The sequence below is a fragment of the Lingula anatina genome, chromosome 6 (genome assembly GCF_051362555.1).
Source record: "Lingula anatina isolate TDL-2025a chromosome 6, LinAna3.0, whole genome shotgun sequence".
NCBI lineage: Eukaryota > Metazoa > Brachiopoda > Lingulata > Lingulida > Lingulidae > Lingula > Lingula anatina.
The window spans coordinates 1,815,632-1,839,662 of NC_141772.1; the positions used below are offsets into that span (position 1 = coordinate 1,815,632).

Sequence of the window (24,031 nt, forward strand, 5' to 3'; positions counted from 1 at the left end):
GTCTATAATGGCTTGCATTACAGCATAAAAACCAATCCCCATTTGTGTATGTGTAGCTGCCAATTCTGGTTGATAACTGGTTTATTGCATTGCCATAGCATGCATATTTAAGTATGAACATTAAATGTTTTATCGATAAAAGTAGAAGAGAAAAACGTCTTACCATCATTGGTACAACGCAACAAATGCAACCACAACGTTCCATGATTTATTAAATAAAATCGGTTTCACTTGTAATGTTAAGAAGGCAATATGGCACACACCTTATGGATTCTAATTCATGAAAACAAAAGTCATACACCTGTTTGAGTCCAATCAGTATATATATATATATATATATATATATATATATATATATATATATATATATACCCCAGTACATGAAACCACTCATGTAAATTTAGCTATATGAAAATAGGCACCCACCACTACAGCTGTAAGTAATATGTGTAATGCTGTCAATTTGCCATGTAACACTGTTACTATCAAGGAAGTCAATTTGCCATGTAACACTGTTACTATCAAGGAAGTCAATTTGCCATGTAACACCTTACTACAAATACAGCAGACAACCACACTGTTCACCTAGATAAATGTTAACAGTCTCAAACTGCACATCAGATGAACTGGCTGACCACTATAAACTGAAGCAATGATCATCATTAATTCTGTAATTTGTATGCCGTTTTTCAAGAAGTGACCAAGCACATTCCGTGCACCATTTAACTATATCTAAAAAAAAAAAAAAGGTTTAGCAAATGCTCAGACAGATGATAACGTGGTAATACTCCACAACTGTAGATTTGTTGACCAATCTATTATGCTGAAAAGTGGTTTACGTAATGTGATCATTTCCCTCTGTAATATTCAGGAGGCGATTTGGACCACTCTCATGAGGGCGTTGCGCAACTGGTACTGGCAACTTCACTGCGATGTGTTTACACTATGATTGTAAATACATTATAAGCTGTGACCAGTCATTTGCAGAAACACTTCTGTCTTCTGTTGATTTTTCTGTCAAAGGTAGGTGATAATTGGATTGTCTCAATGCTGCAATGTATTACATTGAGTCCACACTGAAGCCAGACTGCTTCAAAGGCTCTATTGTTAATATATTTTTTATTTCTATTTCTCTTTTTTTTGTCATTTTATTTTTCTTCAAATTCACACGACTTTAGACAAAACTTGTTTTGTTATATTCATCATAATTCACCTGACAGAAAAAAATCTTTGGCCACTTTTTGAACAAGTATATGACATGTTAGCACAAGACCGAGGGTTATAGGTAATAGGTAATACATGAGGTTCTTAGGCTTAAATTTACAGAACTAGAATAAAATTATTTTCTCAGTTTTAAAATCATGTGTAGATAAAGGCAAAAATGGAGTCAGCCCAGAAAATGTAAGTTGGGACCAAATATATTATCTACAAAAATATACAGATGACAAATCTCACAATCATTATAGGAGGGTGTATAATAGCTGCTGAGGGTATATTGTGTAATGAAACTGCACTGCATAATACTGCACAAAAGGCAATCCCAAAAATTCCCCGGTTTCGTTTTTTCGGATTTATGTTAAGTTGCTCAAAGATAACCCAAGGATACATAATGACAGTTAAACGGTTTATTTGTTGACACTTACTAACTACATGTTGTGAAATGAAAAATAGGTAACTGTTAATATAATTTCGTAAGACTTGACTCACAACTGCCTTATAGTATGTAATTTAGGTAGAAGTGGTCCATGAGCAGAAATATCTTATCCTCAAAGTTACTGTGTAGGGAGCGGAGAGTATAGTCAATGAATCAATACAAAAGAGAGCTGACTGTGAATATTAATGAGGCGCTGATTATAATTAATCTCTTTAGAAAATCTAATTTAAGAATGATTAAGATTGATCTGAAGGTAGGCGTGAATGCTAGGATATTTGACTGTTTATTTTGTCTGTGTATCTAAAATTTGCATATTTGTTGCCTAAAATTTATCCCACATGAAAAGAGGTTTCATATTTTCAATCACTGCTTGTTATTCAAATTTCTAAATTTAAAGAAGTCCCAGTTTTATAATTTTAAACAATAAAGTAATATGAATTTCTTGTTTGTGAAAAATATAAATATCTAACTGCGCTAAATATTTTAGATCAGTGTAATTCTAGGATATAAAAAAATTCAAAAACCTTTTATAATTGACTATTTATCATTCAGTGCTATTTTCATATTTGAAAATTATTGATTGTCCACAACTTTCAGTTTCAATCATGCATATTTTATATTAAGATACTTCACTTATATAAAAACATTACACGACAAAAAAGACTAATTTTTTTATATCAGAAGCCTTTTTAAAGAATCTATTTGACTTTAATCAAGTAAGAAACCATTTATAAAGGTAAAAACATTTTCATACCATCTTAAATAATTCAATTTAGCAGAAATTAATACAATTCATATTAATAAAATCTATAAATTTCATCACCTAAAGAGAAAAAAAAGAAACAAAAAGAAAAACCAATTAACAGAAATATTTTAAAAGATAAGTTTCATAAATGGAAATTCAACTTACTTGAGAAAATAAATCTATTTATGATTTTGAATAAATTTAGGTTATGGGATTGTATTAAATTTATCTTTAATATAAAAAGAATAAAAAAGTTTTGAATTGTTCATAAAGAAAATAAATTTGTTTTAACAATGTTACTTATGATAATACAAAGTTTCAAAATTAAGTCCTCCATATGTTTGTTACATTTGTAAAAAAATTACTTTTTGAAAAATCAAGTTCTTTAGTTGAAGTTAAAAAAAAAAAAACTTTCAAAAATGAAGTTACATAAATTTTCCTGAAGTAAAATACCTTAGCTTTGTCACTGAAAATTCCTCCTAACAACTTCTTCAATCTGAGCACAGAAATTCAAATACCAAAGTGAGTGCTCCCCAAATAGTATGGAGCCTGATAAATGGGGCCCCAAACACTGGTTGTTGTACTGCAAATATACCATTCAGATTCAGGAAGTAATATGAAACAGCAGCACAACCTTATCCCAGGGTTACATCATAAACTGGGCAGAACAGACCTGTTGTACTGAGGGCTAGGTCAACAACATGGTGGGCAGCGCACAGTGCAAGATTATATTGATACTCCTAACCTTCTCCGTTTTCATATGAATGGCTGTGTTTTATCTCATCCATGAATGAAAAATGGAGTTTTATGATTTATGGATTATTTTTCTTCCCACAAAAATAAGACATTTAGCTTTTTCTTTTAAAGCTGTGTTTTGTTTTTAATGTTAGGAAGTGATGATAATCATGAGTGCATATTTTTATGGGTATTTCTGTAGAATTTTTGTGGTTTTTCAGGTAAAAATTATTCAGTTTAATTTAAATTATTCTTATTAATTTCTCATAAAGTTACCTTTTATATAACAAAACATTTTTTCACTTCATTGCATATTTTAGCTTTGATAAAAACAAATTTCTTGTAAAATATAAATTAATATTTAAAAAAAAATATATATTTCCCCATACTTAAAATACTAGGATAAAAATTAAGAAGCACCTGCTAAACACAATAAAAATTAAATTCTTGAGAAATTTATACCCACATAAAATTTTTAATAATTTCAATTAAAAACCATGAACATTATGGTAATTTTTTAAATTCCATAAAGACTTCCAAATTAATATCACTCCTTTGTCTTCATAATGGCAGCAATGAACACTTGCTGAATAACTCCACAAACTTGCGACACACCTGCCTTGTGGGCAACCATGTTAAGTGTATGTTACTTAACTAAATTACTACTCTCAATTCTCAACTCCTTCAAGATCTTTCACAGAGCCACCCTGATAAATACAAATCCCAAGAGTTATTTTACAATGGAAGACAAAATGCATTTTTTTTTATTATTTTGGAATATAAAATAAATTCAGTTATTAGTTCTTACATGTGGTACAGTTTATCTCTGAGACTTTCAATTAACTGTAAAATATGTAGATGTGCAGAATTATAACATCCTCTGTAAGTAGCAATAATAGTTATATGAGCAAAACTTTTCATTCTTGAGCAATATTACAGTAAGATTGGTACTGTAAATAATTACTCCACATATGAAATATAGAGAAATAAATTGGACAAAAACTAGGAGAGAAAAAATAGGCAAATCTGTTTTCTGATTTCATTTGACTTCAATACAATCTACAAAATTATAGCAATCTATAACAAATTATTTAAAAATGTTTATCAGTATTCCACGGGGTGTGTAGAGAGAAACTATGGACAGAAATTACTCTTCCTAATGTTGGTAATTACCAGGGTAGAACTCCCAGAAGTCCACCATCTCCTACATACATACAAAATCCTTGGGGTCAGATAAAAGAGCTAAAGACAGAAATCTGTTTTCTGATTTTCATGGTAATTTGCCTCACCTGTTCGCACCTCACAAGCTACATAACAGTGATATTTAGGTGGTTTTAATTAACCAGCAGAGATTGTGAGCACCAGCACCAGTGTGTGGCCATCTTGTTTCCATGAACTCTATATAACACTGACTAATAAGCTCACAACTAACTATGCCTCCACTGGGTTGACGCCATCAAGGAAAAAATATACCATAGGATAAAAAAAAAAAAAAAAACATTTTATTTGGGCTTATAAAAAAATGAGAGAAAATTATTATGCTAATTTATCTGTGATTTTATTTTTGAAAAATATTATATTTCTTTTAAAAAGGTTTTGATATGTGAAGACTAAATAGAAATGTGAGACTGTCAGTTCAGGGAATACTAGGACACTGCAGAAGTTTGCTAAGGGGAGAAAAATCTTGACTAATATGAAAACATATCATGACAAAAATGCATAAGGCTCAACTTGAGGGGGGGGGGGAAACATTTTAAAGTCATGAAAAAAGAACAAGTTACAGAAGAAGGAGGAATAATTTTATAGATTTTTAATTTTTCAAAGTATCAACCCTTTGACTAAAGTTCAAAATATCCATGTATTTTGGTAGTGTGGGTTAATAATTTATTTAGATTTTTTTTCCTGGGAAAAGGAGCAAAATTCTAATTTCAGAGCTACTTTCATAAATATATTCAGATATAAACCAGAAATGAAAGCTTCTCTTGGTAAACATTATATACAATTAATGCTTAATTCAATTTACTAAAAAAGATGAAATCTTGAAATCTGATGATGGGAATTTGATGAAAATATTTTCAGTGCACAACATTAATTTGACAGATACAGTTTCCAAATCAAAAAGTAAATATTCAAGTATATCATATTGAGCTTAAACATTGCTTACAGCAAAAAATTCAGAAAAATAAATTATGTTTGAACTAAAAATTTAAAGGAACTTTTACTTGAAGAGTACTACAAAATAATAAAAAAACCTCAAAATCATATATATTGCCAAGTCTTAAAAAATTTGTAATTATTTCTGTAAATTTCAGACAAGTATTTCATATTTAAAGAGGCAAAAACATCTCACCCATATATTATTTTACATTTAAAACAAATTCTATTTCATGTATCAATATTTTCTTTTAATCTAAATAATAATGTCATCAACCATGCAGAATTTTGATTCAAACACATTTTGATTCTGAGAATAAAAATTAATTAAATACATGAAGGACTCACAAAAATAATCCATCACCTGATTTCCTAAAGAGTTACAATTCGCATTCTCAAAATACAAGTAACTCAAATTAAAACTTTTCCATTTACAAAACTTAACTTCAGTCCTCAGCACCTGTTACTGTTGTAACTGTTGTTCAATTTTTTTAAATATTTTATATTCATCAAATATATTTTGTTTGTGATATCACTTTGCAACATGTCAGGTCAGTTAAGAGCGTGCATGATTTCTTCACACCTCAAGCAGAAAAAATAGGGGAGGGGGAGAGTGCTAATTTGTCTCCCAAATTGCTGACTATATAGCATGTTTAAAAACACTTAAAAAGAACTTTTAAAAAGATCCTAAAAGTGTTTATATACATGTACATGCATGATTTTCATCATTAATTGATATTTCGCTCAGTTCATTAAATGCTGAATTTGTCCTTTTTTCTTGTTTTTTTAGTCTATGGAATTAGATTTAGTCAATTTTTTATTGAACACATGTGCGTATCATTTTTGCAATGGAACTCTGTCCTTTTGTTATTTGTTGATTTTGTGAAGTAAAAAGTTTTGGGAATGAAACCTTGAAACAAAGAGATCGAGTCCAAGGCAAGTCAAAATTGAGTAGAATAAACTATGTGTAAATGTGTGGAGTTGCCAGTGTAATTATATTGTACTTAAGTAAAGGCTGGATGCATCTAGCCCAATAGACAGCCTAATCACTGATGATTTATGTTGCTTAGTTGGGATGTCAAATTACACTCAAATTACAGGGCACGCCATGAAATTTGAACCCAGCACAGCAGGCCGGGAGATAGGGGAAGATTCAGGGGCTTGTTTTCTTGTGGATTTTTAGTCTTTTTTCTTTGGTGTGTTTTCTCAAATGTGCCTAAAAAGGAATTATATTGATTAAATAAATGCTTATGGTAAATAGTTGACCATTTCCCACTTTTTTATTTTGAAGAATTATGTTTAATTTAGCTAACTGTTTTAAAGCTGTTGCCTTAGTCAAAAATAGGTAGAGAAAAATTAATATTTAGAAATAATAAATACCTACAGAGTTATAATTGTAGAAAAATATTAAAAAAAAAAAAAAAAAAAAAAAACTCAGCTACATGGAAATGTAATCCTTTCAGTATATAGCACAATATCAGTATAATTATCTGTAAAATTTGAAAAACAGGTATAAACATCTAAGAAATATGTATAGCCACAAAATTTTCCCAGACAGCCAAGTCCTAGAGTATTGTGACTTGAACCTGCCTTATTATTTCATGATTTGACGTGATGGATAGTCCATAGCTAGCATACACGCAGAATTTCAGAAGAGGAGTTTTCTTCAAATTACCAGGTCACACACGTTCCTCTAAATTGGTCAACATTTTTGCTGCATGTACATTAAGGACAAAAGTCTCATGTGGCAAACAAGAAACTGAAAAATCATGATAGAAAAATTATTTAAATATAGTCATCATCCTCATTTAAATGCTTTTTTAGTTCAGTTAAAATATGTATTTTAAGTCAAATTGAAAATTCCTATCAAATGGCACAGGTTTTACCAAAATAAATATTTTCCACTTTGAATTAGGTAAAATAAATCATAGTCTGGCATGCCCCATATGTGCAAATTTACATAAGCCAAAAATTACAAATCACTCAAGATTTTCAAAAACAATTTCCTATACTTTTTTTACTTACAGCATGTGCAAAAGAAAAAAAAAAGATGTGAATATGAATTTCTGTCCTCTCTCCTCTCCCCAAGAACTGATGCTTGGCAGATAAATGATGTAACATTTCCCAGCATGCCTCAGGGCCCCATTCTCCTTAGCCTTCAATATGATTAAAATATTACATAATCTTCTGTAACAGCCAGCTTCAGCATCTAACAATCTGAAGGTAATAGCTGACACTGGGTCAGCGGGCCAGTCCAAGTGAGAGGGGAGGGAGGCTAATGGAAGAGCCATTAAAAAAATCAGGTCATGGCGAAGGGTTACGTAATACTTGGCATCTACTGACCAGCATGTTTACTACAGACTGTGCCACAGTCAAGCAGCACTGGTAAGACATCTGGGCTTGAAAATTAGCAAAATAGTTCAAATACTGGACCTTACTGACCACTGACACCACCCCTACTGGTCAGGCATCTCTCCCCAGCTAATGGTCAGTAAGATCTTGACCTGTGCTGTTACTGTGGCCAGGTGAAATGAAATGGCGGGGCTAAAGTGGACAAGATTGCAGAGCAAGGAATTCACACATCTATAACAAGATTAGGTAAGTTGATCACAGATAGGAAGAAGAACAATAGAGTAATAGCCAAGGTACTGTCCATTACTGGTCAGTGGAAGCCAACCACCGCTGGTGGGAGTAGAAATGACCAAAATGGCAGACTAGGAAGATGGTGGAAATTTAATTTAGATCTAGGGCTGAGCCAACGTAAGCTGGCAGTGGTAGGAATTCCAAGCCTTGTACACAGTTCAGTATTAGTCTTCATCCACACTTATATTAGCATACTGCATTTCCATATAGTTCTTGTGGATCTATATAATAAACAGTCTTATGCAATATAGCATTATGAATATTGTATCTGGGTAGTAGTATAAAAGCTGTTATCTGATGACATGGAATCCCAGGAGTGATGGAAATGTCACAGGGAGCCAATTTGACCTAAATTATGTCTGGGTAGTCAACAGCAGGCCTGGGTGGAGGGGAAAATTGGGCCCATTACGAAGATCAATGTATACCTATGTGTGAATTCTTCTGCTACATTTTAACTGTGCCACTGAAATTGAAAGACTGATATAGAGCTTTTTCCAGATTGTTACATATTTCATTGGTTCTGGGAAAGTTGTGATGCTTGACAAAAATTGGTTTAAATTGTAACTCTGCTCAGTCATAAATACTTCTCTTCTGATTGTTGTCAATTTTTTAAAACAAAACCGGATATTTTACCTAAGTTACTCATTTTTATCAGTTAAAGCACGGAGTAGTTAAAATTGTTTTGGAAGTAATGTCTCAGGTTATAAAATTTGTTTTAATTTTAGATGGATCATGTACAAAATAGTGGCCTTTTTTCTAAGTATTTGATGACAATTTTTTTTAAATGTGCAGAAACAAAAATCCTCATTAAATTGATAGCTTAATTTTGGGAAATTAAAAACCCTTCTAACAAATACAGAATAGAGGAAATAGTAAAAAGGAAGTAAACAAATGAAGTACCACAATATAATAAATCACTTCTCAAAAACAGGAAAAACTTGATCTGTGGCCGTCCAAAATCTGACAAATATATACCGTGGAACAACAAGGTTAAAACAATAAGTAATCTCTTTGTTAACCATTGAATATAACATTTTTAAGCACTTAATTGTATATTTATTGATAAAATTAATATTTTTTCATATCTCAAAAATGAAATTTGAATGCAAAAGTTAACAAAAGAAAAATTTCCCAATGTAAATTCCGATGACAAAAATTTCATTAAATTACAAAGTCAAAATTTGCCTTTATGCACTGGCAAAAAGGTCAACCACCACTGCAGCCCAGACAAACACACCCAGTCTAGAAGTTGATGCAATCTTAGGCAAGAGAAACCCAAGCAAAAGTTGAACAACATTGGTCTGGATTGAGCAAGGTTAGAACACAGTCGTGTCTGATCGGGGCTCAGTGGAGTGGTCATTGCATCAGAGTCCTGCGTAACCCTTCATAATGAAAACACAGTGTGCTTAGGACACCTCTCCCCTCCACTCTAAGGACCCTGGCCCTGTAATGCCAGTTATGTTAACAGTTGTCCTTACTGTTGACTGACCAGTGGACATTTATTGAGGCTGAACATGAGAGGAGGAAACAATGTTTTATCTTTTGGGATACTTTGAAGATGAGGCTTTTGTGTGCCCACTTGGCCAGTTTATGGCTGTTTGCTATGTGCTATACTCACGTCATTCTAAAGGATACTGTTGTTCTTGAAAAGGTAATTATATGGGTCATCTAAAATTTAGAGCATTGTTTAAAGGTAATTTATTTTACATGAATGACTTTTAAGTTATAAATTTTTTACTGATATTCTTGCGCAACTGAGATTGCATTTAGTCTGGAGAAGGTGAATGAGGGAACAGAACAATAAAAGATATTTCTTTTCAGAAAGGAATTTATGAGAGCTTTCAAAATCCATTTGAAGTGATGATGATATATTGCTTTTGAGCTGACAGAATTATGTAAGAGTTACATAACCCTTTTCCTAAGGATATCAAATTACTGCAAAGTTAACTCCCATCTGATATATGGGTCACCCATTTCTCCTTCTCTAACAATACCAAAGAGATTCAAGACCTGGTCACAACTTACCCACTTGAATGAGAAAACAACTCTAAAATATAACACCATTAGACTATTTTGCAAGGACCTTAAACAAACAAATAAATAAATAAACTACCTCACTGGCAATGAAGAGCAGATGGGACTACACCTCGGACGGCTCTTATATTTAACCACATCCAACAAGCGCCATTTGTTTCCTATGAAAACTAAGTCTGGACACCATTACTTTGAGAACAATTTGATGCCTTTCAATCGGAAATTTTATCTGAACCATTCCCCAACTGACCAAGGTGATGTGTACATAAGACGTTAGCTATGATTGCAACTGGACCTACTTAAGCCAGCGGAATAGTCTGTAGGGCTGATATTGCCGGACAAGAAGATCATGGAAAGATTTTCTTAGCATTTTTATCATCTCTTACCTATATAACCTGGAGCAATTTATCTGCTGCCTTGTGTAGTTAAATTTTCTGACTTGGTTGTAAATCTCACTCAATAAAATTTTGCTACAGTGTCTCAAAATAATTCAAGCTTATGGTTATCTTGGTATACCTTGACTTTAGTGTTAGACCTTTTCTTATAGAAACTGAGAAATGGCTAATATCCTGCATTCATTATTACTTTAAAAAAAAACTTGAATGGAGCAAATCTGGTGAGTGTATTATATTTAACTTACTGTGCAATCTAGTACCTACTTGAGAGCGTCCAGTAATTTTCATTTTATATTTGCCATTTCATACAGTTTCAAAATGGACCCTCAAAAATTGACGCTTTCATTGTGAGCACAGACCATCAAAATCACCCTGAGATTCAGAAGCCTTCTCTGTAATCAGTAGCATTGCCCATGGTTGCAATAAGTCACCATCATTATCTGAAACACAGGGTGTTGACACCTATCTATATTAATAAACTAAAGGATTGAAATATTTTTATATTCTGAAATTCAGGGTGTTGATACCTCTCTATAATAAGAAACTGAGGGTTGAAATATCTCTAAATGTGAAACTCTGGGTGGGGGTGGTGATACCTTTCCCAATCGGATATTCGGGGTCTTTAGACCCCTCTCTCTACATACATATAAATACTACAGGACCGTTAGCTGCCCATGCCCACTACAATCCTATCCCAGGCTATTTTTACATTCAAAGGTCAATATTACTGGACAGCAGTACTCTTACATCACTGCTGCTGCCCAGTACAGAACAGAGTAGTATTCTGTGTTAGCATGGAGTAACGCAGAGATCATTTGGTGTGGTCTTTGAGGCCTCTGACCACTCAGAGGATGAGGAATTTCACCACAAATATAGTAGGATATACACAGTGAACTGTTATTGCAGCATTGAGCCGTAATTGAATGATCAGTTACAGGGTCGGCCATTTCATGACAGACCAGTGCTGCCAGAGAACTGACTTTTATGAGAGAAAATTGTTAATGGTGAACTGCAAATGGCAGGAAAGAGTGGGATGGTGTGAGCCCCAAATGGTGAGATGCTGTGGTGCCTTGGTCAGTTTTTATGGTCAGGTTTTAACTTGGGTATTGAACTCCTGGTCAGTCCTACTCAGTGAGTCAGTGTACTAGTAAGCAAATGTGTCAGAGTCCTATAAATATAATACAAAAAAATCTTTCGATAACCATGGAAAGATTTATCTTGAAAGAGAGATCATTTGATAGACACAGACTTGCGTGTTGTTATCGGTCTTCATGTTTTTCGGACATGTCAGCGCTTCTGAACACTTCCACAGGAAATCCAGTTTGAGAAGCGTGCTGAATACTATGGTCTTGCATGAATATTAAGTGATCATTTCTTTTGTCCAGTTGGTCACTAACTGGCCACGCTGTATAATCAGCTCTCTCGTGCTCCGAATTACCCCCGTAATTGGCCAAAGGAATGACATGGGCTTGGCACATGGTAACGCTGCCAAGCATGCACAGAAAGATGAGCATACAATGGCAATAAATATATCTCTGGAATAATAGGACCTAAATTATAAATCATGTGGAGGTTGCAAGGATTGTGTAAAGTTATAGACAGCAGTCTGCACAAAGCAGACAGAAATTCATTTGAGTTTTTTAATTTACTGAAAAAACTAATGTTTTTCAAGTCTGCACTAAGTTAACTTTTCTGGAGGTTTTCTGGTGTCAAAAGTTGAAGTACAAATATCTATTATTGTATCTTTATAACTACAAGAATAGACAGCCTTATGGATTTGATAATTTGTTTAAAAAAATGGGATCAATATTAGGGGAACGAAAAATCCGACAGCTGAGTGGAGCAAAAATTTTGGTTGGCCAATGGAGAAAAAAAGTAAATATAAATAATGATGTAGTTTTCATAAAATAAAAAGTCAAGCAAGTCATCAAATTTATGCTGTCACATCTTAGGAGTCAAAGTCTGATGTTTGTCATAGGTAGCTAATCTGTCAAAGATATTCCATAGAAGCATGTGGAGTATGTATGTCCTTCTTTAATATTTTGGAAATTCGATAATTCCCTCCATTACACAAAAATTTAGGATGAATTTAGTCTTTTCACTGTTTATTTCTGAAAATTACAAGATTATTTAAAGTTTTCTACCTTTCATTATATTTTAGTTCAATAGCAGAAAACCCAAAATTTTATTAGATTCACATTTGCAAGTTTGAGAAACAATTTTCATGAAATTGTAGTCTAAGACCTTCAGCACCACCCTACCAGTATGCAGTTTCTCATCTATAAAACAAAATGATTTATCCTACAACGTCCAAATTTGTGAAAAGTTTCAGTCATGAATATGCAATATTTCCCTGTCTACTTAAGGTATTTTGATCTTTTAGTTTATCATTAAAACAGTCAAATAAGTATTTTTATCTCCAACTTGACTAATTTTACAATCCTTTTTCAACTCATTTTGTTTTATAACAAATCCAAATGATAAACAGTGCTACTGAGATTTAATGGCCGAGTTGCTAAAAATTTTTAAAGAAATTAAAAATAATAAATGAAGTGGGATGGGTTAAGATTTAAGGCACAAATGACCATTTTACTTCATCTACCAAGCACAAGTAATAAATTATATATATGTAAACTTTGAAGGATACCTTTAAAATGAGATTGTCGCAATGTATAAAACATTAAAAGGAATTTATAGTTCAAACTAAGCTATCATGCTAGTTGATCTTTGGTTGGATAGTATAGAAGTTCTATAGTAACAGTAATCTGGGCACTGCTTTGTTATATGAATCATTTCCTCATTAAAATGAATTCCTGTGCTAACTAAGCTGAATGTGTTGCTAATATATATTTATATATATATCTGGCATTTCCATGTGCTCCATTCAAATCCATATACACTCCACTCGGCCAGAAGTAAAGTGCCTACTGTCCACTGGTATCTGCACCACACCAGGCTTGTTATTGAACGTAGCTATTCTTCAAAATTGCATAACCTGTCAAAATGTTACATAACCAGCTTGAGGTCCGCTATTGACCTGGTCAGGAGATAAAGCCACTGACCAGTGACCAGTACAAATAGCTGCCAGTGCATGCAAGGCCCCTCTGAGTGGACACTGAGCTGACCTCTATGGCCATTCCATTCATTATTCATACCCCCTCTGGCCTCGTAATGTTGCTTTTATGTTTTGCATGTCTACTGAGGCCATTCCAATAAGTGCTTCCACCCAGATTTTGAGTTTTCTGGATACCTAAGGTTCTCCAAATACATAAATTTGACTTCTTTGTCAAAAAATGTCAGCAAAATATTGCACTTTGACTTCATGTTTAAGAAATCTTAGTTTTGTCTCTCTTTCTATGTATGTTCTTCACCATTTGAAATCCAAACCTCACTGAGCCTTCATCTATGGTGTTGAGCCATTCCAGTTATTATTGACACCCAATTTAAATATGAATTTACTTCCCTTACTCAGTGAAAATTTGGGTTTAATAAAAAACATCGGTATCCAAACTTCTACACAAGCTAAAATGCACTAACATGATACTGATACTTATTACAGCTCCGGGAGCTGAATTCTAATTTCACATTTTATTGCCAGTTTTTATATTTTTTCTTTCCCTCAGAAGTAAACACTTCATCAAACCAAACAATCTGCTTCTTCACAAACTGTAAAACTTTTTGACAACTCAACAACAACAGCTGTCAATTTAAAAAAAAGAAATGGCGTCAGAAGCTACCCTCATTATGCAATCCATTATTAAACAGCAGCAGAGAATATCTTTTTAACAGGCTTTAACATTTCATGAATTGTGGAATCATTTCTGAGAAAAACTTCATCAGTTCTAACATATAAAACACTTCTCCCTCCATCAATTCTACTAGTCACCCATTTTCCACAGCTGTTCACAGGCAATAAGGGAAATTACGTGGGAAACTTCGGCCAGCGTCCACTACAAAACTGCAGGACACCTGCTTATAATATGTCCTTATGCAATTATTGGGACTGATCTGCTAATGTAAGTGAGGGCAAAACTACCTGTCCTCCTCTCTCAGCTTCTGTGGCTGGAGTAGTGGCAGTTAGTGGTAAGACACGGGTGTTAAACTGAAGGAGCTTTTCAGGCTTGTGTTCTTCATAAAATCTTGTTTATGTGGTTGTTTTATGACTGTCTAAGTTCAAATCTTCATTTACTTAAAATGAAAAGCCTTGACTTCTCTTAATTTTGAACTATTCATTTACTTTAAATAATCGAATATTTACTGGTGATTTGTAAAAAAAAAATGATGTGACTGAAAGCCAGCCTCCAGCGACACATGTTAATTTTTTTTCTTTCTAATTTCAGAGTGTGACAGTGCTGCCCCCTACAGCTGGCTGTGGGTATCAGGCAAGCAATGCTTAGCTATATCAATCAAGAGGCAATGCAGCAATCTTCACGTGACCCAGAACGCCCTTTCAAAGCTTATCCCCGCACGTTACCAGTTTCTTTTTACGGCTCCACCTCTCCGCACTACACATCCGGTTATTCTCCTAGTTATAGTAACAATATGAGTGGATATAGCATGTCGCAGCAGCCGCCATTGCAGGTGGCGCCACAACAGCCAGGTGCCAGCAGCTCGTGCATGATGGGACAGTCAGACATGCACCGAATGAGCCAGGCTCGGCCTCAGGAGCCACCGCAGGCCTTATACCCTCAGAACGTTGATATCGCAATTCCCATGTCTTCGGGTGGTCTGATGCCCAAGATCAAAGGCGAGGAGATGGCATCGGTCTCATCTCCTCGTCAACATTCCCATAGTTCCTCAATAACCAGCTCAGCTACATTAGGAAGCCCTATTGCTGGGCCAAGCAGCATAGATGTATCTCAGGGAAGCCGTTCGTCGGCAAGCTCGCCGGGAGATCAACCCTCTACGAGCGATGGATCAGGAGGAGGTAGCACCCAGAAAAAACTCCCCATCAAAAAGAGACCTAATGCAGTTCCCGAGGATAAAAAAGATAATGGATATTGGGAAAAGCGGAAAAAAAACAACGAATCAGCAAAGCGGTCACGTGATGCACGTCGAATGAAGGAGGAGCAAATAGCCATGCGTGTGGTATATCTCGAGCAAGAAAACCTGCAGCTACGAACGGAAGTGTCCTTATTAAAAAGCGAGATTGAAAAGCTGCGGTGTATGCTGTACAACTCTTGACAACCAATCCCTGGGCATGTCGTCGGCTTTGGCGAATAGGAGAAAATGCCAACAACAGGGGGAAAAAAGGACTTAAGACTCTATATATTTACTGTATGAAAACTGCACGATATGATAGCAACAAAGGATGAGAATCTGCAGAAAAGCTGAAGGACATTCAAGTGTCTTCTCCAAGGCAGACAAAGGAGGCAACACTAGCCACATCAGGATGGTTTATCACAGCTTTCAAACACCTCCAATTATCCATTTTTTTAAAGATTGTACATTTTTTAAAGTGCTTGAAAAATGTACTTTCTGGTAATTAAACTCAGATTGCAGAACTTCTGAATATAACATTTTCTATAGAATTTGTCACAGAACTTTTGTGAAATATGAGAAAACACTTTTGTATGAACTTGGGGAAGAATTACTGTAATGATGGAACAGATATTTGAAGCCTTTCAACCAGTGATACAACAATACAACGTAGACTTAACAATGACTGATAAAGCACAATGACATGATGTTCTTTAAAAGACAACAGAAAGAAGCATGGTCCTTAATCTGGATACTGAACTCTGACTGATTTCAAGAGGGGTGACATTTATGGTGGGATTTGAGGACAAGAAGGCAATGACAATGCATAAAGTGTCAAGTAGGATACCATTTGCAATTGTTGTTTATCAAATTTTTTTTGAGGGAGGTATAACAGGTGATAAGTTTTTTGTGGTATATTTCTCATCAAAGTGTTTTGGTGATTGGAATATTTCCCCGGTGATTAGATCCTGTTTTTATTATCATATATAGGATAGTACTTTTGCTTAGGTTATCTTTTTATTGTGACAAATGTGATGAATGTAACCCGGTGAAAAAGTAGCATTTATCAAGCTGTCACTGATAACGTCTTACGCACAATCTTTCAGCTCTTGGCACATTTTTTGAAAATATCCCTTTTGGTTTTTTACTTATTGGTTATATTATGTATATAAAATATATATAAATATAAATTTAAGGGATTTTTGAAAGGACAATGGGATTAATGGGAAAATATTTCTCATGCCATCAAATGTGGCTGCTAGCCAAAATCTTAAAATCTGAAGTTTTGATGAAATGTTTTGGTAGAAAAAATTTGTTCAAGAACATTTTCATGAGGTATGTGTGCAGACTGAGGTATGTGGAAATATAAATGATTTAAATGAAATTTTCTAAGATTTGTGATAGGGTTAGTGTACAGTGACCAATCATGCACTTTGTGTAGCCACACTTAGTTTACTTTTATCTCAGGAACATTTTATTTTAGTAGTGTATTTTACTGTATTAGTACCCTCACTTCACAGTGTGTGATAACCCAAGCAGTGCTGTGGAACTCACAAGGGAAACCCCCAACTGAAGGACTCCTATGATGTTATGAAAGGAAGCCCCTAACTTCTATCAAAATGCCAAACATAGAATAAATATGTGATTTCTTGACTCAAAGAATGGCAAAATACCAACCTTCTGAAAAAAAAATATTAGTTTTCCAAATAGATTTGAAATCTTTCGAGACAGTTGTTTAAGGAAAAATACCTGGTATAAAAATTACATCATAGAGTGCTATTATATCCATGCATGGGGTCATTTCCACTAAAAAATCTGCAATATCCATACTCTATCATGTGGATAAAATACATTTTTTTCTTATAACATGTCAGTGTACATTCTTTCATGCACCTTATCACAGTTAGATAGACATTGTAATAATCCAAATGCATTGTGGGATACCATACTGCAAAGCATTCTGGTTAGCACATGCACTAGTGTGAACATGCCAAACTTCTTTTTTTTTTATGATAGGTGCTATTCCGTAGTGACACAACAGTATCAATCTTTTTATTAGATTTACAAAGATATATAATTTACAATCACTTCACCTTAAAAATCCCAGGAATACATTTTTAAAAGTTTGAATAGCAAGATTCTGAAAGTGATAATACATTTGTTTCTGATATCTTTATATTATTACTGTCACAGTAACAATAACATGTATACCTATGAATATTATAATGCATTAAGAGGTCTATTTTATTCATATCACAACTAATACTTGGTTTACAACAAGAAAAAGGAGTCCACATGCCTCATGGCAACAGAATCTGACCAATATTGATCATCTTTAAATTCATTTCTAGTCTTCCGGCACAGATCAGATTGTTATCGAACGAGTCAATTTTATATAGCCTAAATCAGCCAATATAAAAATGCACTGCTTACCCCATCAAGATGTGGCATATGATTAGACTCAAATGTACTAGTATTCTATAATTGGTGAATAGCATACAAAATTTGCAAGGTATTTCACTACAAGAAACAGCACTAACTGTGGTTGTAAGCTCAATTTCACGCAAGTAGTGGCAGAATCTATTGTGGTTCCAATTCTGTTGTGCGAATTCTGTTCTTGGAATATAATGATGGCAGAGATAGGCGTGAGCATTTAAATTCTTGTAAATCAAAATATGGCTTGGCTGCTTTTTCATCAAAAAGCCCTCTTCATCCTGGCAATATTTCAAATGGGACTCAACAGAGGTTGATTTTATGGTGATCAGTAGAGACAATAATAATCTTTCTTTCTTTCCAAGGTTAGAGGCTTAAAAGTGGACTTGCACCAGTTTTATCTCAGGGATAAATGTATGTCTGTATGGTCAAAATGACTGAGTGGCCATTTTGTGGTCAGAATTGTGGCTTTGTTGGTCAATATTGTAAGTACGTGTTATGGTATATCTTTATAAATATATTCTACATCAAGCTCTTCTTTTTCACTTTAAATGTCTAGCTCATAAACAATCTAAAGCTTTGGCTGCACTTTAAGTTGAAGTTTATGGAATAGTCCAGTTTTATATAATGATTCAGATGTATTGTTTCATCAGCATAAGATCTTAAATTGAGGGAGTATTTTACAGTGAAAAAGAAAGGTTATGTAGTTATTTTAGTTGTTATGGACAGGAAGGCTGAAGATGAAAATAATGTCAGATCAGCACAATTTGTTTAAACTTAGAAAATATACAAGCTTTTCACTCTTTTACATCAAGTTTGTCAGTAATGACCATACAGCTCTGATGCATTGGATTAGTCGATTAAAAATTTTCAGTATATTTTTCTCTTTTTCACAACTCCAAATATCATTGAATGGTAACAATTGTTCGTTTTACTTAGGTTAAGACTTGTATTACTTACACAAGAGCTTCACAAGTTTTAGTTTAAAGTAATTACATTTTTACAGACTAATTACAAGATGTAGAATTCAGGAATTAGAATTTAGACTTATTTTAAAGAAAACTTGAAATTAGCTGGAGTTTTGTTCTATGTTTAATTATTATTATTACACAAGTTGTCTCAGTTGCACTGTGTTTAGTTCACTGCACCATGAACTTATAGGTAAGGGGGGGGGGGGGAGTAATGATTCAAACTTCTGTTATCTAGATTATTAAAGCATCTCAGAGACCTTTTTGAAAGAGACCTCGATTCCTAGCCCAGACTTTTTCTAGACCAGTGAAAGCCAATGATGACAATTATTGATGACTGGATTGAATGAAAAATATTACAATTTTATTGTTGTATACAAGAGTTGAAGAGCTTTTGGTTAAGTGTTTTTTTAAATGCTAAATGTGGGTCTTTTTGGGAGAACTCTTGGTGATGAGCAAATGTGGTTCTCACAAACCACCCAACCAATCAACACCAGTGTATAGAAATAATTCAACCAAACAAAATGACTGTAAGAAAAAAAGTGTTGCCTTTAAGTGCTATCAGTTAATGCTGAATTTGGGGCTCTTTTTTCAGGAAGGATGATGAATAGTGGTATTTTTTCATTGGTATTTGTAAAAAACAAAGCAGAAAAATAGTCAGGTACTGTCTGATAAGAGAATGATGAAATTTTCCTCATATTCATATCCACTTTTAAGTGTATATTGATCACGGATTGTAATTAACAGGAATTCAATGTCCTTTTTCCTTTGTGTATTCTACTGTTCACTCTGTTTATAATTAATGTATTTTGCGACCAGAAACAATTAACATCACTGGTATACAAAGATAATATGATGAAAAGTCGATAATAATTTTGACGCTACAAATATATGCCAATGTTACCATATTAAATAAAGAATAGGCACAGCTTGGTAGATTTTATAATAGAATAGAATAGATACCATTTAGAGTAAATGACTATTTCATGGTCAGTGTATGATGTCAGAAATGGTTGAATAAAATCATACAGTTTGGAGAATGCTGTGGCAAGTTGATTTTGATGATGTTTGGCAAATTTTAAGTCTAACATTTAGGGTGATCATAGTATTATTAATGTAGGGTTTGTATGATAGATAAAACTGGTGATGTCACTAAGTTGATTAGTGAGGTCACTTAAGTAGGTTGATGATGTCACTATCTGGATTGGTGATGTCACATTTATCAGGGTTAATGATGTAATGATGTTGTCACAACTTGTAAATCATGATGTCACCTAGCAAAAACATAAGCCAAATGTTGGTTTAAACATCAAGATAACTGTAAAATGAAAAATAAAACTTTTGTTCTCACTCGAAGCACACTGTTGACCAAAATTTTGGGCATTTAAAAAAAAAAGCCCAAAACACCTCAGTTATTGTAGATACATTAATCATCCTATGTCAAATTCATTTTTTTCGTTCTTACAGGTTAGACAATAGTGACTTAATCTTATTTGGAAAATGGGTCCAAGAAGGTAAATAAGCTATGTGATATCAGACTTTCAGATACGTTTTTGTGGCATCAATCTGATGAGTGACATCACGCTGATTAGTGACATCACGCTGATAAGTGATATCACACTGATGAGTGACATCACAATGATGAGTGACATCACAATGATAAGTGACATCACAATGATAAGTGACATCACACCTACTGCACCACTCAGGGACTAGGCTCCCAAATCAATACGGGTCATTTAAAGAATCATAATACCATGTACTGTGTGTTATAGTCAATAAATAATGTACATCAATATTGGCTGATTCAGGTTTTATGAATTGTACTCTCTCTCTCTCTGTCCACATACATGCACAGGCAAGAAAAATCCAATCACATATAGGAGACTATAAAAAGAACAAAGCTTCACCTAATTTTAAGGTACACACTGAAATTATTCAAAATTCTGTATGACAAATATCTCACAGAAACAAACTGAAATGTTTCCAAATTTAAGCATTACCATTAACCACTTCATACTAGGCCCCAGCCATTTGGAACTTTGTTTCCTGTCCCTAAGAAATGTTTTCTTCCCATTCTTCATTGATTATTTACTATGCCAATTACACTGCAATTTTCAACACCACAATGCTCCCGTCTGAAGCTCATCTCTGGACTTGTCACTTCAACTGCTTAACATTCATTTCTCTATTGACAAGCATAAAAAAAGAGGCCAGATGGAATGCGTTGTTAAAACTGAAGTCTTACGCAATGGCCCCCTTGCACCTGCTGTGGAGAGCCTCAAAGTCTGAAGTGTCCTCATCATTTTTTGGTCCTGACAAGAGGCTGAGGATTCCTCGTGTGTGTATGTGTGTCTATGTGTGTGTACCTGCATGTTGTGTGTGTGATCTACAGAATAATAATTGATATTTTTATGAGATAAATATATTTATTCTCCCGTCTAAAAACAATTATGATGTGTCAACTGATTTAGATATTTCAGCTATATTTTATGGTGCTCATTATTTCAATGAATTTTTCATTTTCACCAAATGTAAAGTAATGATGAAACTAAGCAAATATTTCACTGAATTCTCCAGAATACATCTCGATTCTCAAGTAATAAGTATCCTTCAAGTGCCTATCATAACAACAATTGACAGGCTTCGAGATGTAACAGCACATACATATAGCTTCCTACAGAAACATTTTAGGATTTCAATTGAGCAACTTTTGCGATATTGATGTTCCTATAAATAGACAATCTTGTTTCCATTCTAAACAGGCCTCTTTCTCATGATTTGAATATTTCTTGTTGATGGGATCTTCAGTATAATATTTACAACTGGTTATTTTGTTCAGTATTGATTATTCATTTTTTTTATATAGTCTAGTCTAGGCTTATCTAATACCTAATATCAAACTTTCATTTGAAGTTTGTCGTCTATTATGCAGAATTTGAAATGATTTCAGTGGACAGTTTCTAATTTCTGACCTCCTGTCTTTCTCCATGCATTTTTCTACCTATATTTCCAGGCTATAATGAATAATAATAATAAAAAATATAACATAGACTCTACTTTTGGTGTATTCTATCATTTAATTTTTCTAAAAACAAAATCATAAAGCAATTTATAAAACTTTAAAAAAATCCATCATCAGACAGACAATGTCTATTTTATTATAGGAAATCTGTCTACCACACAGCCGCCTCAGGTAAGAACAAAAAAACCACACTGAGAGCAACAACCTTAGCAGTTTTATCCTTCAATCAATATATTCAAAGCATGATCCACAAAGAAAAACCACCATTTATTGTTCTGCAAAAACCAAGGAAACCGCAGTTCAATAGAGTATCTGAAAGATGGAGACTAAGAGACAGTCAGTGAGAAGATTACACCATGACAGAGAACTAAAATGAAGATGATTTTCTGTGGTTTTTAAGCACACCATCTGTCAGACGAAGAAGTTACTTCGAAATCATAGGGAGGGTTTAAAGAAAAAATAACAAAGTAACTGATTAATGTTATATCAACCCAACAGAAAAGATCTTTGAATATGCTGAATACTCAACTGATTCGACAGAAAGTCTTTTCATGTATGAAAAAAATATGAAAAGACAGACAAATGAGAGAGACAGAGAGTGAGAGAGAGAGAAAGAGAGAGAAAGAGAGGGTGGGAGGGATGGCACATCTATACAAAGAGAGGACAGAAGGCAGACAACCAACCATACCCATGTCAGTTGTCTTATATGTTACATAATCCTTTCCATACTGGTTAGCAGGTGGACCAAATTGACTTACAATCCACGCAGCCTTTGTGGTCAGTTCTGGTCAATTCTGGTCAGGTTGGTTAAAACTGTGGTCAAACCACCTGTTTTATCTGTCTGTTCTCAACTATTATTTTTACTACCAGTTGTGTTTGAAGCAGTAAACGGGAATAAGTTTATCAATATTGGGTAATTTCTAGACTGGATTTAATTCCTGACTAGACAGCTTCAAACCTGGTCAGTGTTGAAAAGAAATTTGCAATATTTAAGTATTTTGGTTTGATTTAGATTTTAAATGATTTCAGATTTAATCTTTAATAGTGAGTTAAATTACTAAGCTCAAGTTAGATTTCCATATTAAAATAAATTATGAATCATAGAAAAAATATATATATATCTATCATTACTTTTAACCCATCAGAATTTTTCTAAAAATAAGTCAAAATTTCACCTCAAATGTTCATTTTTGATTTGTAGCAATACATGTTGAAATGCTACTACTACTACTACTACTACTACCCTATTAAGACTTGAACCTGTTTAATGTCAAATCTATCATTTTTCCAAACCTATTAAAATATGGGAAACACAATCAACATATGACATACAAAAAGTAAACACATCACAGAATAACTATCAAATGCTGAAACTGAAAGTGACAATGGTATATATTCCGACTTACTTTAAATAGATAAGACTACTTAATGTGAACAGTGTACACCCACCTCTATATTCATGTCTAATGTCCATATTTAATGAAAAAAGTCAAAACTTTAAGAACCTGGTCATAATTTTTGTCTTTGGATACAAGCCAATGACAATGCTGAAAACTGCCCATAATCTTTTTGCAAAAAGTGGTTAGCATAGAATTTAGTAAATACTATACCGGATTCCAGAAACCTTGGAATTTAAAAATAATAGTTTTCATGCATCCTCAACAAAACTGGATGCATGAAAATATAAATAATAAAACTTGTTAAACTTTTTGAGGTATTATCAAATTCAAAGTTGGTCAGTTTCAATGAATTCCATCCTGAACTTCTTTGAGCAAGTACCAGCACACCAATAATGATCTGTACAATTATCTCACATTTGGCTAAAATGGCAACCATGTCAGTGTGACACTACTGCTGGTTAGCCACTATCTCAGCTCTTAAGTTACATAATCCTAATTACTAGGCTTTTTCTAAACAAGGCACCTGACAACATGGGAAATTGATATGTAAAAATATGTAGAGTTTGTGCAAAAGTAAACAGTTGGGAACCTCAAGCCTGAAATAAAATAAATAAATAAATAAATATATAAATGAAAATATAAAGAAGACTTACCTGAGAAGTGAAGTCTGATTATGCTATAAATTTTGCTTGAAACAACATACCTTGATTACTTTATGCAGAACATGGTGGCTGATGACAGTGCGATGTTTTGCCGTGGCCCGATAAATGTCAACTACGATATTCAGTACTTGCTCTCCAAATGGCACAAAGTTCATTGTTACCATCTCAGACTGAAAAAGAGAATAAAAATACATTTATAGACA

General features: G+C 33.7%; 2 protein-coding genes across 9 annotated transcripts in view; one reads left to right on the forward strand and one right to left on the reverse strand.

Moving 5' to 3' along the window:
- Positions 1-24,031, reverse strand: part of LOC106172866 (protein MON2 homolog) — a 147,911-nt gene that overhangs the window by 18,110 nt on the left and 105,770 nt on the right. The window contains exon 27 of the mRNA XM_087015365.1: positions 23,870-23,998. Coding sequence (XP_086871491.1) covers positions 23,870-23,998 — 129 coding nt within the window. The remainder of the gene's footprint in view (positions 1-23,869; positions 23,999-24,031) is intronic.
- LOC147760978 (uncharacterized) lies at positions 1,002-20,537 on the forward strand. Of its 8 annotated transcripts, none has more exons than XM_087015372.1 (2): positions 1,002-1,023; positions 14,701-20,537. In XM_087015372.1, exon 2 carries the CDS (start codon positions 14,750-14,752, stop codon positions 15,542-15,544), a length of 795 nt encoding a protein of 264 aa, XP_086871498.1. In that variant the 5' UTR covers positions 1,002-1,023; positions 14,701-14,749; the 3' UTR covers positions 15,545-20,537. The 8 variants fall into 8 exon arrangements, with proteins under 8 accessions (XP_086871498.1, XP_086871492.1, XP_086871499.1 ...); XM_087015366.1 differs by lacking the exon at positions 1,002-1,023 and adding an exon at positions 7,586-7,886; XM_087015373.1 differs by lacking the exon at positions 1,002-1,023 and adding an exon at positions 7,653-7,673.